At 35.6% G+C, this 20,613-nt stretch overlaps 1 protein-coding gene across 2 annotated transcripts; it reads right to left on the bottom strand.

Annotated features, from left to right (window-relative positions):
• Window positions 1–1,845: 1,845 nt before the first annotated feature.
• On the bottom strand, window positions 1,846–18,809 carry si:dkeyp-113d7.10 (homeotic protein spalt-major). Of its 2 annotated transcripts, XM_051137090.1 has the most exons (5): window positions 18,195–18,809; window positions 14,687–14,998; window positions 11,276–11,593; window positions 6,405–6,639; window positions 1,846–5,566 (listed from the first exon to the last, which is right to left on the bottom strand). In XM_051137090.1, the coding sequence occupies exons 1-5, from the start codon at window positions 18,514–18,516 to the stop codon at window positions 5,431–5,433; spliced, it is 1,323 nt and encodes a 440-aa protein (XP_050993047.1). In that variant the 5' UTR covers window positions 18,517–18,809; the 3' UTR covers window positions 1,846–5,430. The 2 variants fall into 2 exon arrangements, with proteins under 2 accessions (XP_050993047.1, XP_050993046.1); XM_051137089.1 differs by having other exon boundaries at window positions 1,846–6,639; window positions 18,195–18,806.
• Between the last annotated feature and the right edge of the window lie 1,804 nt (window positions 18,810–20,613).

Raw genomic sequence — 20,613 nt, 5'->3', positions numbered from 1 at the left:
TTTGAAAATCTGGAATCTGAGGGTGCAAAAAAAAAAAAAAAAAAAAATTGAGAAAATTGCCTAGTTCTTAGCAATGCATATTACTAATCAAAAGTTACGTTTTGATATATTTACAGTAGGAAATTTACAAAATATCTTCATGGAACATGTTCTTTACTTAATATCCTAATGATTTTTGGCATTAAAAAAAAAAATATATATATATATATATATATATAAATAATTTTAACCCATACAATGTATTGTTGGCTATTGCTACGAATACGCACATGCAACTTATGGCTGGTTTTGTGATCCAGGGTCACATATAGTGAACGAAACATGAATTATAAAATGGGTAACACTTTACGATAAGGTGTCATTTGTTAACATTAGCTAATGTATTAACATGAACAATGAACATTTATTACACTATTTACTAATCTTTGTTAATGTGCATAAACTAATGTTATAATAATGCATAAATTAACATTAACTAAGATTAATAAATGCTGTAGAAGTATTGTTCATTCTTAGTTCATGTTAACTAATGTAGCTACCTAATGTGTAACTAATTAACCTTATTGTAAAGTGTTACCTTAAAATGAATTATGCATATGTTTAACATAACTGTATTGTATTATATATATATATTAAAAATATATGATGGTGTTTTGCTCCATTATCAAACCTGAGAGGACAAGACGGTCAAAGTGATCCTCTCTATGGAGGCTGAGGATGCAAATATATTAAAAGTATTATTAATTCCTAGAAATGGTTCCTCCTCTTTCCCAACAGGATTCTGTACAATAATGTGTTTGTCTCCATTACACTTTTGGACATGTCTTACAGACAGCAACAGCTTTGGGTTGTGTGCCAGCAGGGCCACAAGGAGACCAATTCAAAAGTTTAATAGGCAGTAAGACATGAGAGGATAGATATAATCAATCACCATTAAAAGGGAAGATTTCAGTAGCTTATTTTACAGTGCCTATAAAAGTGTTCACCGTTTGATCGTTTTCGTGTTTTATTGTTTACAACATTGAACCACAAAAGATTTAAATTGGCTTGAACAAAGAAAAATATTCTTATGCAGAAGTTGAAGTAAAAGTTGATAAAAAAAATTTAAATTTGCTTAAAATTCACTCACTCTCAGGCCATTGAAGATGTAGATGAGATTGTTTCCTTATCAGAACAAATTTGGAGAAATGTAGCATTGTATCATTCTGCAGTGGGTGCCGTCAGAATGAGAGTCCAAAGAGCTGATAAAAACATCACAATAATTACAAGTAGTTCACACCACACAAGTCTATCAGTTAATTTCTTGTGTAGAAAAAAAAAGCCAGTGAAAAACTCGACTCATCTGAATCAGGAGAGAAACATGCACAGATCAAGCACCGTTTACAAGCAAAAAAAACAGTCCAAAATAGTTCTAAACAAGTACATCGGTGTACACCCATTCACTGCAGAGGATTCATTGGTGAGCAAGTGATGTAATATCATACACCGTTTATTCATCCTGTACGTTTGCTGTCAAGGTGTTTCTTACACACTGCAGCGTGCAGCAATTTCCACAACTGATATGAATCAAAATGCAAGCGTCACACAGCTGTAACTGCTTAGAACATCACAATAGCATCAGACAGGAAGGCTTTTTCAAGTTGCATCTAGCTGGCGGACTTTAGAAAGCCTAAAAAAACCTAAGGCTATTTAATTGGTTGCCACATCAGTGCATCCAGGTTTACAAAAAAACATTCATCTCTAGCGATCACATCTGAGAGGTAAACACCCTCTACTATTGTGCTGGTAGGAATGAAGGAGGCAGATTTTATGAATGATACAATTCATGAAAAATGACAAAGCATGTAACTGATGCAATATTCCACCTTTTTAATGTATTGCCATAATTCAAATGTACAACTACTTCCAGTCACATTAAAAGACAATTCAGTGATAGGTCAAATCATTTTTTTCGAAAAGGAGTAAAAATTAAATGCTGGTTACAACAACAGGCATTCCTAGGAGATTTAAAAAAAACACACAACTTCCCTATAGAGTTGACCAGATTTTGTGCAACATTGAAAGGAAAAATTGATTTTTTTGTTGTATGTGGTTCATAATTACCTGGATCACACTGTGCATTTTCTGTAAGTTAACAACATGAATTAAATAGAAAGTTTTCATTAATCACCCTATCACTTATTTTCCCCCCCAATTTAGAGATGGCTATTTCAATAATAATAAAAAATATTACAAATGTAAACCTAAATTTAACAGAGTTCTTGTATTTGCTTTCGCCATAAATATGCTAAAACTATGTGAACGAGTCCTGAGGTAATGAGCTGAGCAATGCATTCAGACTACCAACAAAAATGAGGTATGGATGTATGGAGTAACAGGTAAACAGTGCAAAATATATACTGGAATAAAAAATAAAAAGGAAAGAAAAGATACAAAAGTAATACTTGGCATTTATTGGTCAAATGCTGAACTGCTATAATCTACTCAGAGCTAGTACGCTGTAACATAAAACTAATAACCACAATCCATGGAAAAGAGTTGATCCAATTGGTCTGTTACTGTTGTCAACACAGCAATAAAGATTCTTAAAAAAAAAGTAACAAAACCGCTAAAAGGAATCATCATGCATAACAAAACAAAACACCAAAATGCTCAAGTAGTTCATTACAACAATGCAGTTCTCTGGGCGAATGTTGGACTGCATCACAAAGCTCATGTTTCGGACTGTTTGGCAGAAAGTTGCAGTTCATTTTGCTTCATAAAAAAAAGTTTACAAAATAATAACATAACAAGTGCAGGGTATTAATGCCGGTCAACTGAGTTATCATGATGCCCTTCAAGGGAAGTCAGTGGCTGCAGACGCGCACACGCAAACAAACATACCGCACAAAGTTGCAATGCCGTTTTTACAAGAGACTGCATCTCACATTCGCCAGTACTAACTGAATAAATATCTGTGGCCCGAAGCGATTTTACATGCTAAGTTTCTATAATTCATGGTCATAAATAGGGGTGTTTAACTGCATTAAGCCAAAGGCAAAATTCAAGTCCTTCAATATTCATTTAAATTGCTTTTTGTAACCCAAAACAAATGAAAATGTACCATAATATTGTTACTCCTAATAATATTAGCAGTTCCTGTTTAGTCTATTTGGAATTATCAACTGTAATAAGCTGTAATTTGCTTAAAGTGATAGTTCACCAAAAAATAAAAATGAAAATTGTGTCATTACATACTCACTGTCATGTTGTTCTAAATCTGTATGAACAGAAAAGATGACATTTTGAAGAATTCTGGTAACCAAACAGCTGCTGGTATGGTATTTTTTCCATACTATGGAGGTAAATGGCTCCCGGCAACTGTTTGGTTGCCAACATTTATCAAAATATCTTCTTTTGTGTTCAACAAGAACTTGAGGATGAGCAAAGGTTAGCTTCACTCTTAAAAAAAAAATAAATAAATAAAATGCTGGGTTCAGCTTGTTGGCTCGTTTTAGTTGATTATTTTTAATATTTTTATCCAGGTGCTGGGTAGTTTTTCTGGACACTAAAAATGCTGTTTTTTTTCTTTTTTAACCCAAATGCTGGTTTCAGCCATTTTTTCAGGTCATTTTTAATATTTTTTACCCAGGTGCTAGGTAGTTCTTCTGGATGCTAAAACAAAGCTGGGTTCAGCCTGTCGGGTCATTTTATTTGGTTATTTTGAATATGTTTAGCCAGGTGCTGGGGTAGGTTTTCTGAATGCTAACAAAATGCTGGGTTATTTTTTTTTTTATAACCCAAATGCAGGGTTCAGCCTGTTGAGTAATTTTATTGGGTTATTATTATTTCCCAGGCGGGGGGTTTCCCAAAACTGGGTAGTTTTTCTGTAACTTAGCTGCTGAGTCATTTTTACTGTCAATGCAAATGATGAACCCCCTCACACACCTACTCAGCACTAGGTCAGTGTAACCCAATGTTGGGTAGTCTGTGCCCAACCAGTTAAAACTGGTTACATTTGTCAGTGGTCATTCTGTGGTCAGTGGTCATTAATCCTAAAACCGTTACTGAATGGTTGATTTTAGAGTACATTTTTATTATTTCAAAGGAAAAACCTTTAATGGGTTAATTAACCCAGCACATGGGTTAATGTATGTATATATGTAAATAACCCAGCATGTGTTCTGTCCAATATTTACTGAGCGCTGGGTTGCCAAATAACCCAAAAATGATAGCTTTTTACCCAGCATTTTTTTAAAAGTGTAGGTTAATTATCCTTTTAAAGAGATTAAGTCAAAATGAAAATTCTGTCATTATATTTTAATTGTTTTAAGTTTTGGGGTGAATTGTCCCTTTCCAGTATTTCTCCTGGCAGTCTGAATCGATGAAACATACTTAGTTTTTTTAACATATGCAATTACACATAGGTCAGAACTGACTAGCCGTAACATAATTAAAGAGAACTAGTACAATATCTACAGCTGACTGTTCTGGTGAAAGCACTAAGCACAAAAAAGAAGGAAGTTTTTAAAAAAGGCTGGGTGCTAAACAACAAATTAACCTCTCAATCCTTACCAACACCTACAAAATCAGCTTATTGAACGGTTAAATCTAGGCACTAAACAGATGATGCACTTCATTACGGTCTACTAATGAAGTTAAGATACTCAATACATCTGAAAAGAAGCTTGGGGTTCATAAAGTAAAAAGTAATGGCCTATATTGTAAAAAAAAAATCTGTATGGTCGCAAAAGTATGTATGGTTTCCCTTCATTTTAATCTTTGGGTCGCAAATTCTTGGTACCTTCCTACAGGGACATACTAGGTAGCATAAAATAAAATAAAACACATTTTAAAATGCACAATCAAATAATAAGCAGGCCAACTGGCCGGTCCCGTTCTATTTGTAAACGTTTTTTTATTTTATTTATTTATTTTTTTAGCAGGACCTTAACTCCTGATATTGCAGAAGTCCCAAAAGATATGGTCAAATTGATGAGGTATTGATCCAAGAACAAACAGTAACACCTTGTACTTTTTTTTCCTCCCCATCATGCTTATTACTGACAGAGATATTGTAAAACTTCAGCATTGAGAATGGGAATGTGCGTAACAGGTGGAACTCCGTTGTTAGTGATCCCTTTGATATAGGGTGCAGGATCCGTCTGCCTTTCTGGAAATGGTAGATAACTTCCAAAAGGAAGACTCCATATTCAGATCAGATTGGGTTTTATGCCACAAAACCAAATCTCACGACCAGCAACTGAACATTTCTCCAAAGTTCAAGATGTAGAGCCATGCGAACACTTCACCCAAACAGTACAGGAAGACGCTACCCTAGTTGAGGATGCTAAGGAAGTCAGATCCTCTTTAAAAGTCACTGAAACGAGAATATGAACAGTTGAGAGCTTCAAGTTTCTTTCCAATAACCATTTCGATGCATTTTTCTTGTCATCTCCTCCTCAGACTCCTCGCCTCTTGAAGATATCCTTGGTTGTGCGCGTCATGCGATCGACGACAAGCGTGCAAGTTCAAGTCGAAAACTGTAACCCATCCTCGATCCACGGCAAAAGGTTGAAGGAAACATCTAGAATTGGACACGTAAGTTGAGACTTTAATTATATAAAAATCCAGTATGACATCTGAACATAAGAGGTATTTCATGTTGAGTATAAGTCAGTAAGGACATATGAAAAAATGGTCAATTTGATCGCAGGAGACATGTTACGCCATCTCTGGTTTGTTTGATCACATTCAAAAGGTTGTAAAAAGAAACAAGACCAGCATGCTGCAAGGGACCTATCAACTAGGGACCTCCTTTTCCACGACATCTTCATGTAATGTGTTTAAAATATTTACAAAGATCATTTAAAACTTGTGTTATGAAAAAACACCCAATGGAAAAAGGAAATTCTTCGATCATTATTGTGATGGTCTATACAGCCCTACTTTGATATTTACACTGCGTACACAGCTTGTTGTTACTGGTATTTGTTTCTTCCAATAATCCCTAAAATTAGGGAAACGTAATGAAGGTAAAAACATCTTAAATTGTGTCGGATGACTCATCCGTTTACCTCAGTGTACCTTCAAACTAGCAAAAAAGGCTACACGCTTCTTGCATTTCCTTCACCAGTACTTGAAATGAACTTGAAAGTTGGACTTGCTTCGAAATGCAACAATGGAAAACCTCACAAATTTTTCTTCCATTTACACCCTCTCATATTGTTTTGTCCGTGTGCGTCCGTAAGTGAGCCTGGAGCCTTGAAGCCTGGGCGAAACTCTTTCCACATTGCGGGCATCGGTTGGGCGTCTCCTCGTGCGTTTGTCGGTGGGCTCTGAGAAGATGCGCTCGACTGAACTTCCTGCCGCACTCTTTGCAAGCATGGGATTTCCTCCTACCTTTGTGTTTTGAGGACTCGCACCTGTCTGTCGTCTCGTCGTCATCTTCGTCGTCTTCCTCCTCTTCATCCTCTTCGTCCTTTTTCTTATTCGTCTGGTTACCCTTTGAACCTTTGTCCACTTGCGAATCAGCCTGGTCTGTGGACACTTCCTGACTGGGAACAGCATCCATGGACTCTTCGTCATCCTCGAGCAGCTGTGAAGGGAGCGTCAGGAGCCTTTGCAACATCGACGGGGATCTGATTTGAGAGTCGTCGCCTGTGTATAAAAAGACAGCGACTTGAAACGTTGGTATGTTTTTAAATTATAGCAGTATTCAGTGATGGATAGGTGACTTGACAAATTGTGCTATGTTACTGATCACAGATTACATGATGAAAACTGTAGTTACTAATTTTGAGAAATGTATTCTGATTACTTTTTTAGATTACTCTTAAATGACTTGTTACAAACTTACTACTAAAGGATTATTTCACTTCCAATATAAAAAAAATCCTGATGTTTTATTCACTCCCATGTCATCCAAAATGCTCATGTCTTTCTTTCTTTAGTCAAAAAGAAATTAAGATTTTTGAAGAAAACATTCCAGGATTTTTCTCCATATAGTGGACTTCAATGGGGATCAAGGGGTTGAAGGTCCAAATTACAGTTTCAATTTCAGTTTCTACACAATCCCAGCTGAGAAATAAGGGTCTTATCTAGTGAAACAATTGGTCATTTTCTAAAAATAATTAAATTGATATACTTTTTAACCACAAATGCTCATCTTGCACTAGCTCTGCGATGCACATGTGCGTCTTCACACATTGCGCAATCACATTGTAAAAGTCACGAGCAGTTAGCTATTTGGTGAGGTTATCTGACGGATAGATGAAAACAGTTTAAAACAGAGTTCGCACGGGTGCTCTTTGGTAAACGCGCACCAACAGTAGGCTTCTTAAAGGAGAAGTCCACTTCCAAAACAAAGATTCACATATAATGTACCAAGATGTTCATGTCTTTCTTTCTTCAGTCGTAAAGAAATTATGTTTTTTTGAGTAAAACATTTCTGCATTTTTCTCCATATAATGGACTGCTATGGTGCCCCGATTTTGAACTTCCAAAATGCAGTTTAAATGCGGCCTCAAACGATCCCAAATGCGGATATAAAAAAATCCCAGCCGAAGAAGGGTCTTATCTAGCGAAACGATCTGTAATTTTCAGTAAAAAAATTTCGATTTAAATACTTTTTAATCTCAAATGCTCGTCTTGCCTTTCTCTCCATGAACTCCGTGTATTCTGACTCAAGACAGTTAGGGTATGTTGAAAATCTCCAATCGTATTTTCTCCCTCAAAAATGCTCCCAGCAAAAATACTGAAATGTTTTCCTCAAAAAACATAATTTCTTTACGACTGAAAAAAGAAAGACATGAACATCTTGTATGACAAGGGGGTGAGTAAATTATCTGTTAATTGTTGTTCTGGAAGTGGACTACTTCTTTAACAGAACACGTGACCCATTATCCACAGTACATTCTGTACGCAACCCATCCCGTTTGATATAGCCTAGACAGTGACCTGAACCGCCGGCACCGCATTGAATCTGCTGCATCAGTAAGGCAAAATTAAGTATTTTCTTATGTAACACAAGCAATTAAACCAAAAAAATAGGCATTCTAAGTTGGTGCTTTGTGGAAAAATAGACAAGCAGCACAACAGAAAGAAAGATGAGAACAAGCATCCATTCTGTAAACAAAAATTTTGCCTACATCTTGTGAACAATCTGTTTTGAACAACAAGCTTCTAATTCTTCATAAATGAAAAGAACATTTAAACATGCCTTATTGCCTAAACGTGATCCAAATGTGATGCAGAGTCTCTGCAGTGTATACGTTCTAAAACATATAAGATAAAGTTATATAGGCTACAGAAAGGGATCACTTCAGCTGCAGCACGAATCCAATAGTGCGCAACGCTGCGAATCAAAAGGCTCTGCCATTACTATTAGCCAAGCAAGAAGGATCTTATCTAGCGAAACAATCGTTCATTTTTTTCAGAAAATAAAAATTTGTATACTTTTTAAAGCACAAAAGCTCGTGTAGCACAGGCTCTGGGATGCGCGTTCACGTACTATTGAATCACAGCGAAAGGTCATGCGGATCGTAGACGGAACCACAGATGACCAATCGTTTCGCTAGATAAGACCCTTCTTCCTCAGCTGGGATCGTTTAGAGCCCTTTGAAGCTGCATTTAAACTACATTTTGGAAGTTCAAATTTGGGGTACCAATGAAGTCCATTACATGCAGAAAAATCCTGAAATGCTTTTCTCAAAAAACAATTTCTTTACGACTAAAGACAGAAAGACATGAACATCTTGATGACAAGGAGGTGAGTAAATTATTTGTAAATTTGTAAATTGTTGTTCTGGAAGTGGAGTTCTCGTTTAAAAAAGCACAACTACAATAACCTTGGTCAGTACTTCCGCCTACATCACGCATGACCTTTCCAACATGATTACATAATGCGTGAGGTCAAGCTTGGGCAACACGAAAATTTGTGGTTATATATTATATATCGTTTTGCTAAATAAAACCCTTATTCCTCAGCGGGAATCATGTAGTGCCATTTGAAGCTGCATTTTGGACCTTCAACCCGTCGGCCCCCAACGAATCCATTATACAGAGAAAAATCCTGGAATGTTTTCCTCAAAAATCTTAAGTTCTTTTTGACTGAAGAAAGAAAAACATGAACATCTTGGATGACATGGGGGTGAGTAAATTATCAGTAAATTTTTATTCTGGAAGTGAACTAATTCTTTAAATGTACCACATTGATATAAAAAAAAAAAAAAAAAAAAAAAAAAAAAAGAGAAAGATTTTTTATTATTATTATTATTATTATTATCAACATTCATTAGGACCAACATTGCCTATCCCTGCACTATACTCATGATGGGATTAGGGATGGAATGATAACCGGTTTGATGATAAGTCATGATAAAATTTCCCACGGTTAGTATTACCGTAATATTTTGATTATCATTACACCCATATTCGATTACCTGATTTGAACAACTGAGGATAATAAATACTATCCAGCATAAAGCGAAGTTTAAATAATGTGCGCACAGCACATAGTTTCGTATTGTGTGAAAGCATGGTGGAAAGCTGGGAGGTTTTAAAAGGGTGCTGACAGAAATATACAAATGAATATATGAATAAACTAATTCAATTAATGTACCTCTGAAGGTTCTGATTGTCTTCAGAAAAGATTAGATGGAATTTTGTTTTCATCTTTGCTCCATGTTATACCTAATAAAATAGTGTTCTTAATCGCAATACTGTTTCATTCAGAGGTTACAGAAAACAGCTGTAACTTTGCTGTTCCCTAAGCACCACCTAGTGTCAGAGAGTGGATTTACAGAGACTTACATTTACATTCAGCCTGTGTGTGCAGTTTTCGTCTGGCAAAAACGGACAGAATTTAAATGCCCTGCTGTAAATTTTGACTGGTTGATGAAAATCAAGCTTATGTGCATTCTACACATTTAAACAATTCAGATAAGGTATCGAGAATTATTGGAGCAGATAAAATACATATAATCATTTATTAATTTTGCCTTAACCCTTTTCTTTATTTAAATGCTAAAATGTGAGGTTTACCTCACTTCATTTTATGAAACCTTTTCAAAGCTTTATTTGAACATTTCAAACATTTTATTAGATCAACTGTTGTTGTCAGTCATGTTGTCATTTAAAATCCGGACATTACTGGTAATTTTATGCAAACAAAAAGTCATTTTATTTATTCTTTGTTGATTTTAAATATAAACTTAGTGAAATGATTTATGCGTCAGTACTTTTTAAACCTTTCCATTACATTTTAACAATACCGTGATAATAATTTTGGTCGCTATAATCGTGATTAAAAATTTTCATATCGTTACATCCATAGATGGGATACGACTCACGATACTGATTTTATACTAAATTTTAACAAAATGAGATTTAACACAAATTGTAAATGAAAAGGGTTCCTTGTATTATTTCTTAGACAAAGTGCTGCACATTTCTTTGTAAAAATGTAAATATTTTAAAACAAAATCCCAAATCAAATAAATAAACACAAATAAAAGAGATCCTTTCATATAAGAAAACTAGGGCTTTACTTGTGCACTTTACATTTACAATTAGAGACAACCACTGCACTGTAATCACAATCCAAACAAAGATGCTGCATACATGGTTTTTGGTTTAAATTTAAAATTTAAAGCAAATACAGAATGGTTTGACTTTAGCTTTGCGAAAATATACTACATAAAACATCAGAACTAAACAAAACAGCAAACGCGTTGAATAACGGAAATTCATTCACTGACAGCAGGTGGCGCTTATGGAACAGTCGCAATATAGTGTTTCCTTGGTTCCCGCCGTAAACAAAGCAGAGTTGCACAAATAAACACTACATTAATATGCATTATACAGAGGCCAGATGAAAAAATACCATCTAAACTTTTCTGGATATGGTCAGTTCCTCTCAAAGGTACATTAATATAAACCACCAACTGTAGCGTGATTCATTTAACATTTTAACCGATTTGAATAGTCACATATTTTTATTGATTTTCCACCCAGCTTGGGGTGCATCGTTACATCCCTATTTAAATAATAACTAAACTAAAAGAGGAAAAAAAGAAGAATTGAGGAGAATCAATAAATTATGATTCATTTACTGCCATTGTGTTAATATGTAATCGTGTAATCAATAAAAAAGTAACTGTAATCTGATTATGCACATATAGTACTCTGATTACAAGTAATTCATTTTTGGAATCTGATTACGTAATCCAGATTACATCTAATCAGTTACTACCCAGCACTGACTGCACTAGATCATCAGCACAGTGCCACCTACCTGTGGAGCTGATGACAGGAATGCTTTGCGTCTCTGAGGATAGAGAAACGACCTCCATATCGTCTACCTGCAACCAGGGCGGATGCCCCACCTCAAGCTCCAGCTTCCTCTGAGTGGCCAAGCAAGACGGCATGAGCGTCTCTCGAATTAGGCTGTCCATGTCTGTCATCGGACCTGAGCTCAGCCCGGTGCACTCCTCTTTACTGGTGGTGACCTCTTTGATCTGCCAGAGGTCACTGCACCACTTCTGCCCGAAAACTTTGTCCAGGATGGGCACCCAGTCCTGAGCCACTGAAATGACAGTCTGCTTGTCTGGTTCTGTTGGGGGGGGAATATAATAGAGATGGAAATGAAGAGCGATGACTTATTTTTCAGGTTGAATTGACTCCACTCAGGATTATACACTGAACTAAACTAGAAATTTTGCTAATTTAGCAGTTGGAATCGCAAATAATGCAGAATTTGCTTTTAAATACCTAGGACATTTTGTAAATCAATTTTTGCATTTGAAAGCAACAACAGTAGCTTGTTAAAACAACTGAAAAAACAAGGTCATTATTATTCCATAACTGCCTGCAATGCAGGCGCTGTCTGTCAGAAAACAAGATGTTTACTGTGAGCCGAATTGTTGGCCCGGTCTGCTTTGTTTTACATAACAGCTTAAAAATAGAATTCTGAATAAAACCCAAAGAACAGATGGCAAAACAATAAAGTACTTTTGTTTCTGGTCTGTCTGGTTGAATAATAAACGGAGACGTGCCAATATAATGCGTCAATAAAAGGGGAAATTAAACTTTGGTGTAATACTGTGTTTAAACCCTGGGCATATTACATTGAACAGTTACCATTTTACATCAGCTTTTCAGCAATAGCAATATTTAAATGAACTAACGGTCATTTTTCAGCACAAACAAGCCTTCTATGAAAAATTAAGATTGAGTCTTATAGAGCATTTTTACAATGTGCCATCAGTGTGAAACAATACCACTGAACCGAATGAAACTTGCATATTTTACTGATGACTGCTGCTGAAAATGGTCAATTATTGTCATGTTTTGGGCTGTGCTAATCGATCTGACCGGGAAAACATTTGGAGAACTATAGACTGCCAAAAGTCATAACAAATCAAGGAGTGCAAAAAAACTGTCTGAGGAACAAAATGTGTTTGTGGTTACCCAAACTAAAATAGGATTTCCAGGGCAAGAATCTTGACAACATTCGTATTTGTTCTTATCATTTCCAGTCAAGTAGGTGAAATATTGGGCTAATATCTTAATAAATACTGCTCATACGTATCATTATCACCTATTAACTTTAGCTTGTCCAAATATTTAGCCCCTTCCATCTTACTAAAACCTTCTCTATGTGATTTAGCAGCTTCCACACGGTTTTTACGCGTTTTAGACAGCATAAATTAGCGGAACAACATATTCAACAGTACATTAAACGTGCAATCCATGCTGTTGTTTACATCCGAGTATCTCCAATATGGCCGCGCATCTGGGTAACTGAACAAATCATGACGTAAGTGCAAACGGTTCATTATTAGCAATAGGGAAATAATAAGAATAATAACAATAATACTGTAAAACTGCACTACAAATCAGTACGTTCATAATTAAAATAATACATTAATATAATATGGCAAGACACACCAATTTAAACATAACTGCACACAGATGAGACCAGAAGCCAGACCCATAAAATTTACAAATGGCACTCGTACAGGAAAAATAAAGTGGATAGGACTTGCAGTTACCTAGTTTTCATAATTCTTTTAGGGAACTGATAAAACAACACAGACATATGCAAATATCAGAATATGCAAATAAATAATGCTATCAATGGGCACAATTTATCAATTTTTCCCACAAAAAGTACTGATTGCATCCAACTTTACAGAACCAGGCTCAGTATGATTTTTTTTTTAATATAGGGAACACTTATTTACTATTAGCCTACGAATTTTCCCTCAATAAATTTCTAATATGCTGCTTATTAATAGTAATTAAGGTAGTTGTCAAGTAGGTATTGAGTAGGATTAGGGATGTAGAATAAGGCATTAATATGTGCTTAATTAATACTAATAAATGGCTAATATTCTAGTAATATGCATGCTAATAAGCAACTAGTTAAAGGAGAAGTCCACTTCCAGAACAAAAATGTACAGATAATGTACTCACCCCCTTGTCATCCAAGATGTCTTTCTTTCTTCAACCGTAAAGAAATTATGTTTTTTGAGGAAAACATTTCGGGATTTTTCTGCATATAATGGACTGCTATGGTGCCCCAAGTTTGAACTTCCAAAATGCAGTTTAAATGTGGCTTCAAACGATCCCAAACGCAGTTGTAAACGATCCCAGCCGAGGAAGAAGGGTATTATCTAGCAAAACGATCAGTTATTTTCATTCTTTAAAAAAAAAAAAAAATATTTAAATGCTTTTTAATCTCAAACGCTCGTCTTGTCTCGCTCTCCCTGACTCAAGACAGTTAAGGTATGTCGAAAAACTCCAATCATATTTTCTCCCTCAACTTCAAAAATCATTTCAAAATCATCCTACATCGCTGCAGAAGTTCCGACATGCAACATGCAAAGAAGATCAAACACCCTTAACAAAAAAGGTAAAACAGCAATATAGGACGATTTTTAAGTTTAAGTTCATTCAGAGTAAGACAAGGTGAGTGTTTGACATTAAAAAGTATATAAATTGTATTATTCTTCATGAAAATTACCGATCGTTTCGCTAGATAAGACCCTTCTTCCTCGGCTGGGATTGTTTACAACCGAATTTGGGATCGTTTCAAACTCGGAGCATCATAGAAGTTCATTATATGGAAAAAAAATGCTGAAATGTTTTCCTCAAAAACTATTTCTTTACGACTGAGAAAAGGAAGACATAAGCATCTTGGATGACAAGGGGTGAGTACATTATCTGTCATTTTTTTGTTCTGGAAATGGACTTCTCCTTTAAGAGACCCTAAAATAAAGTGTTACCATTTTTTTTTAAAGAAATTAATACTTTTATTCAGCAAGGATGCATCCAGTCAATTAAAAGTGATACTAAAGAAAGTTCTTTTGAACTTTATATTCATAAAAGAATCCTAAAAAATATGTATAGGTTTTCTTAAGCATCAAATCAGCTATTAGAATGATTTCTGAAGGATCGTGTGACACTGAGGGCTGAAATAATGATGTTAAAATTTAGCTTTGCATCACAGGAATAAATTACATTTTAAAAATGAAAAATGTTTAGATTTAATAATATTTCACAATATTACTGTATTTTTGATCAAATAAAGGCAGCTTTGGTGACCACAGAAGATTCTTCAAAAGCATCTTACAGACCCCAAGCTTTTGTACATACATTCTAAATAACAACTATAAAACATAGATAATAAAACAGTTTGTACCATTTATGGTTTCCGTTTGCTCCTTTCCCCACTCTGTTTTGGGTGACTTGTCCTGCAGGCCTTTTGACTCTTGCATTTCCGTTTTGGAACTGCTAGGAGAGGCAGAGTCATTTTCACGGTCCTCCATTTCCACAGCAACCATATCATTGTCCTCCACTATGTTCTTGTCCTGTAACTGCTCTCTCAATAACAGGTTTTCCCGCTCCTTCTTGGTGAACTCCGAGAGCAGGTCGTCAAAGCTGTCTTCCACGATTTTAGTCAGCTCGCAAACGGCGAATTCCAGCACGTGTTCCATAACAGATTTTAACTGACCTGGAAATGGAGACAAAATGAGGGACATGATGATATATTTACTCAGAAAAATCCATCCATAAAGTTCTTGTGACACAAACAGGTAGTTATTGCCTGTAGGTTCTCTAATCGCTCTCTGCGCCATCCACGCGCTGCAGTGAATGCCACAAAATAAGGCCGCTGGCTGACATTTATGAGAATCACACCAATTTGCTTCGCTCCTTACTTTCAGCGAGTAAAGTTCAGATTTAAAGCCTCAATTACGCTATATCAGGATTTAAAGGCAATCTAAGAAAAACACCATTATGAATGTGTTTCTGTTGACAGAGAAATGTAGTAGATTGGCTATATAAAATTCAGTGGTGTATTTTAAACCTGATCTGGAATAACATTTGCATACTATCATATTATATTTACATACTTATGATAGAAAATCTGTATTTTAGGACTGAAGAGGTGACTCATATTAAAACCAGAAGGAAGTGCTGCAGGTCTAAATTTTCGATTTGGACATTATCTTTTAACTTGTATGAAATGCACCTCCCTGCAGAAATACAGCCTTTAAAATGCACAGCATGCAGTCCTTTCCTTTCCTCCCTGACTGTACAGAACCCATTTTGAGGAACTGAAAAGCCACATCTAAAAGCCCTCAAATGCTTTACTGTCTAAAATATGAACAATATTAACATTTTATTGCCAAAAAAATGATATCTTTGACAGGTCAAAGTGGTCAAGTTTCCCTACTAAAATTATATTACAATAAATATATAGCAAAGACACATATATACACAAATATAGAGATTTTAGTGCCAAAACATATGTTTTGAGTGCCTTTTGCAATCTAAAAAAATGCAGCAGATGCATGATAGAAAGTCAACAAAAAAAAACCATGAAAATAAAATTAGTGATGTTGGAAAAAGATACTGTAAATACTAATTAAGAATTTATATTAAGAATTCCACAAATTCAGGCAGAGCAAACATATTAGGCTTAAGTCAATACAGCATATTGATCTTTGGTCATTAAACTATTAAATGCACTAGCTGTCAAAAGCAAAGAATGTTGTCTATTAATATTTCATTTCTGCAATTTGCCACCCTATCATCCAAACCCTGCAATTTGCCACCCTGGCTCTCACCAATGATGAAAACGTGCAACACCTTTCAGACAACATGTAATGGTATTCACAGCCCATTTTACTTCTGTAATCTGATGCACTGCATAATGAAAGAGGATAGTCAAGAAAAAGAAATATAGGGTGTGGCTTGACTTTATCCTTTAGCAGTTGAATGGCTCATGCAAAGTGGTCTCTACATGATGGGAAGAGGCTGGAAAGTAAGAGGGCTGTGTGACATTGAACAAAATGGAAAGTCATTTCAAAAGCTTTTATTTCTTTGGAATAATGTGCACTAATGAATAATTCACAAGGATTTTAAGAAAATGCATCTAAAAAAATCAATTTTGATTTCATTCTCAGGGCTCAACAATAAGGTTTTCACCAATTTTCACTGGCCTAACAGAAGTATAAATATAAAATCATATTTTTTGCTATGTGTTTTTATATTTGCCAGAAATATTTCTTTCACTAAATGTCAGGCTTTCTTTATTTTTTTCTTTTCACAAATAGTTTTATTGCTATACACTACCAGCCAAAAGTTTTTGAACAGTAAGATTTTTAATGTTTTTAAAGAAGTCTCTTCTGCTCACCAAGCCTGCATTTATTTGATCCGAAGTAATGCAAAAACAGTCAAATTATGAAATATTTTTACCATTTAAAATAACTTCTTTCTATTAAAATATATATTTTAAAATGTAGTTTATTCCTGTGATGCAATGCTGAATTGTCACAGCATCATTACTCCAGCCTTCAGTGTCACATGATCCTTCGGAAATCATTCTAAAATGCTGATCTGCTGTTCAAGAAACATTTTCTATTATTGTCTGATCTTCATTCATTTAATTCTAGTGGTGCATCTAAAGCAAATTAAATGGCGCACTTCAAAAAAAAAAAAAAAAAAAACTGGTTGACATGCCAAGCTATGACATCAAAGCGGATCATTGGGCTCCTTTGTGATTTGACTGCAGTCTCTGCTTATGCAGGATGAAGACTCATGATACTCCCCTCCTCAAACCCCAAGCATGGATACCCTCCGCAGGGTCTGGTAGGTGTGGCTTCCTCGAACCACCTCCATTGGCCAAAAGGCAAAGCAAAGGCACCCTCCCTATGGCTACCGTCACCGCAGTATGAAAAGCAGCGCTAAGGAGCAGCTAAACGACAGAAGCGTCATCGCCCAAATCAGCCATTGGCAGCAGTCATAACAAGTCAGCAATACTCCAAACATTAAAAGGTCTATGTATACATGCCCATGCAGGCCTGAAAACTGCTGACTAAGATTCATTACAAAGACCAGACATCAAAAACTTGCTTCAATCATACAAAAGACAAAACAATCAGTCTAAAACAATGCATTGTTTCTCTACAGTCTCCCATTAGGAATTGTGCAGACTTGCACACTTCCTCCAGAGTATGTTTGGTTTAAAAAAAAAAAAAAAATTAGTAGTTCTGTGACCAGTTCCACTTCAATTACTACCTGAACTGAAGAAAATAAATAAGACTTGGAAAAAAAAAAAAAAAAAAAAAAAAAAAAATATATATATATATATATATATATTTTTTTTTTTTATAAATATATATATATATATTTTTTTAATCTGATATATATATATATATATATATATATATATATATATATATATATATATATATATCAAACAAGACTAAAATTCAGCATACTCCATGGTAGATGGTTTCTAGTTCACCCAGCAAGACAACAGTTGGTCAAGCTGGTTTTAGGAACAAGTCAGCCAGCTATTGGCCAACTTAGACCACCTAGAAACCATCTACCATGTTTCAAAAGCTGGATTTTCCATTAGGGCACAGGCTCAACTGCAGGGTCATTAGTGGCACGTTTCTTAAATTAGGGAATTGAAATGCATGGGTGCAAGAGCACACCAAGTTTATTACGACTTCCTCCTTCCGTTCAAAATGGTGTTTACCCTTGTTTTTATAAACCTCGCCACTGCGCATCAAACCATCGAGTCACATTTGCATTGTAAACGCGAGCGTTTTAATAATACGGATTCTTGAACACGATACCCAACGCGTATCGTGCATTTCCATGTCATAAAAACACAGTTTGCACGCAAATAGCCTTACCAACTGCTCTCGCTTTCTGTTCACGCCTGAGCGTTTCAGAGTGAACGCCACATTCATGGCTCTGACTGGGGGTGTGTTGCTTTGTTTCATCGTTCCCGTCTGTTTTTCCCTTAGACGCCTTGCTTTTCGCGTTCCCTCCACGAGACTTAAGGGTCGCCCTTAAACGCTGATTTTCTTGCTCTTTGGTGGCCGTTTCCAACAGCATTGAATTCAAAGTGGCCCCAACAGTCTTGGTGATTTCCTGAACGGCGAGCTGCACTACCTGCTCCAGTGCGGACTCCAGCTGACCTTGGAAAAACGAAATGTACAGGGCACCGTTCATGTTTACGACCGCTCTGATGGAAGACCTCTTTCATTCTTCCTCTTCCCACCTCCCAAAAATAGTGTTAAATATACAGAAATCCCCCAGAGCAACTGCCTAGAAACGAACAGTTACCCCTTTCTCGCGAAATACATCGTGGATGTATACACCCCTCAGTATGCTGTACCGTACTGCACTTAGTCAAGTCGCATTAGGAGTCCGAGTAGTCCACAAGCACATTGAGGATCTTCCTTCAGACGACCATTACGCCATTTTGCCCTAAATATGAAAACGCCTTGCGCACATGACCTAGAAACAAGTAATAGGAAGCGCGACAGAGTAAAACGCCGTTTTAACATTAAATATAAGTAACCGAGCCGTTTGCGCGTTTGTGTATCGGACGTTTTGTAGGCAAGTGGCGCGCATAAATGAACTCTTCATAAGATTACAGACACTCCGTTATATCCAGTTACGCTGTACTTTTGTCGAGGATGTTATTTTGATTTGATTTATTGATTCCAACTTATAACATAAGGTTTATCGTGCGCTCCTCTATTTGAACTACGGTAAAACACCCTCTGCATTATCTAAGAGGAAGGCGGGGCGAGATTCATGGTAGATTACAGATGCAAAGGCATGTTGTGTGACGTGTTAAAATTGAGTTTTCAGGGTGTATGTATAATATATATTATATAGATATATATTAGATATAGATGGGCAATTCTACAGAATTGGTTCAAAGTCAGAGTTGGAAACTTCTTGAAAAAAAAAGTCTTTTTCCACAAATTTTGCATTTATGCAAATTGTATAATACCCAATGGACACATTTCTAGTTACTGTACAGTTAATTCTCATATGTGACTCTGGACCACAAAATCTTAAGTAGCAGGGTATATTTGTAGCAATAGCCAAAAATACACTGTATGCCAAAAATCATTAGGATATTAAGTAAAGATCATGTTCCATGAAGATATCTTGTAAATGTCCTACCGTAAATATATCAAAACGTACTTTTTTATTAGTAATATGCATTGCTAAGAATTTAATTTGGATAACTTTAAAGGCGATTTTTTTGCACCCTCAGATTTCATATTGTATCCAATAGTTGTATCTCTGGCAAATATTATTCAGCTTTCAGCTGATGTATAAATCTTATTTTCAAAAAACTGACCCTTATAACTGGTTTTGTGGTCCAGGGTCACATTTCAGAAAGATTTGGAATATTTGTCCTCTCCCCAAATTTGTCACTACCGAAACACAGTAATATATAATTTAATAAGAACGGTTATTTTGACCTACTAAGATTTTGTTTACATCTACCTTGTAAATAAATATATTTTGGTGTTTTATTAAAAAGTTTTTAGAGGTAAATTAATAACACTTACAATTTTAACAATATTTCAAGTGTGATTTAGTGAGATTTGTTGTATTTTGAATCCAATCTTTATCTGATCAGTTGATCATACTGAACTGAAACTTAACGATTCATGAATATGCATTTAACCAGTGAGTGTTTTGGTAGCGACTGCCTCACATTACAGAATTTTAACTCACATACTACAACACTTCTAAAACATATGCTAAAGTATTAAAGGGGTCATCAGATGCTAAATTCACTTTTGCATGTTGTTTGAACATTAATATGTGTTGGTAGTGTATGTACAAATCTGCCCTATAATGATACAAATCCATGCAGTGGTTTTTAATTAATTTAATTAATTTAATTAATTAATTTAATTAATTTAATTAATTTAATTAATTTAATTAATTAATTTAATTTTAATTATTCTGTAAAAATAATATTCCCTTTTTCAAATTGAGCCGTTCTCCGACACACCGACAGAGGCCGCTCCCACGATAGTTGATTGACATGTTTTACCTCAGATCACCTGTAACAGTCCGCCCTCTTTGTTTCGATGCCGGAGCAGGGAGGTAAGTTAGACAAGAATATCTTATACTGAGCGACTGAGGTGTTGTGTTGCTGGATGTAATAATGAACATTGTTCGTCATTTACTCCCGATATCTGAGCCGCTGAAATGCAGTAGATTACGTTTGTTTGTGAAGGGAATGCACCTCCCGATCTACATATATCCGTCTATGTTTGCGCGAATCATTCG

Source organism: Labeo rohita, chromosome 19 (assembly GCF_022985175.1).
Source record: "Labeo rohita strain BAU-BD-2019 chromosome 19, IGBB_LRoh.1.0, whole genome shotgun sequence".
NCBI classification, from domain to species: domain Eukaryota; kingdom Metazoa; phylum Chordata; class Actinopteri; order Cypriniformes; family Cyprinidae; genus Labeo; species Labeo rohita.
This window is presented reverse-complemented; position numbering and strand designations above follow the sequence as displayed.

What these genes read in the sequence shown, in the direction of transcription:
- si:dkeyp-113d7.10 (XM_051137089.1), bottom strand. Translation starts at nt 18,516, where the DNA reads ATGAACGGTGCCCTGTACATTTCGTTTTTCCAAGGTCAGCTGGAGTCC. An exon ending in GCAAACGGAAACCATAAATG is followed by an intron (nt 11,594 to 14,686) that starts GTACAAACTGTT and finishes CCCCCCCAACAG; the next exon opens with AACCAGACAAGCAGACTGTC. An exon ending in TCCTGTCATCAGCTCCACAG is followed by an intron (nt 6,640 to 11,275) that starts GTAGGTGGCACT and finishes TTTTATACACAG; the next exon opens with GCGACGACTCTCAAATCAGA.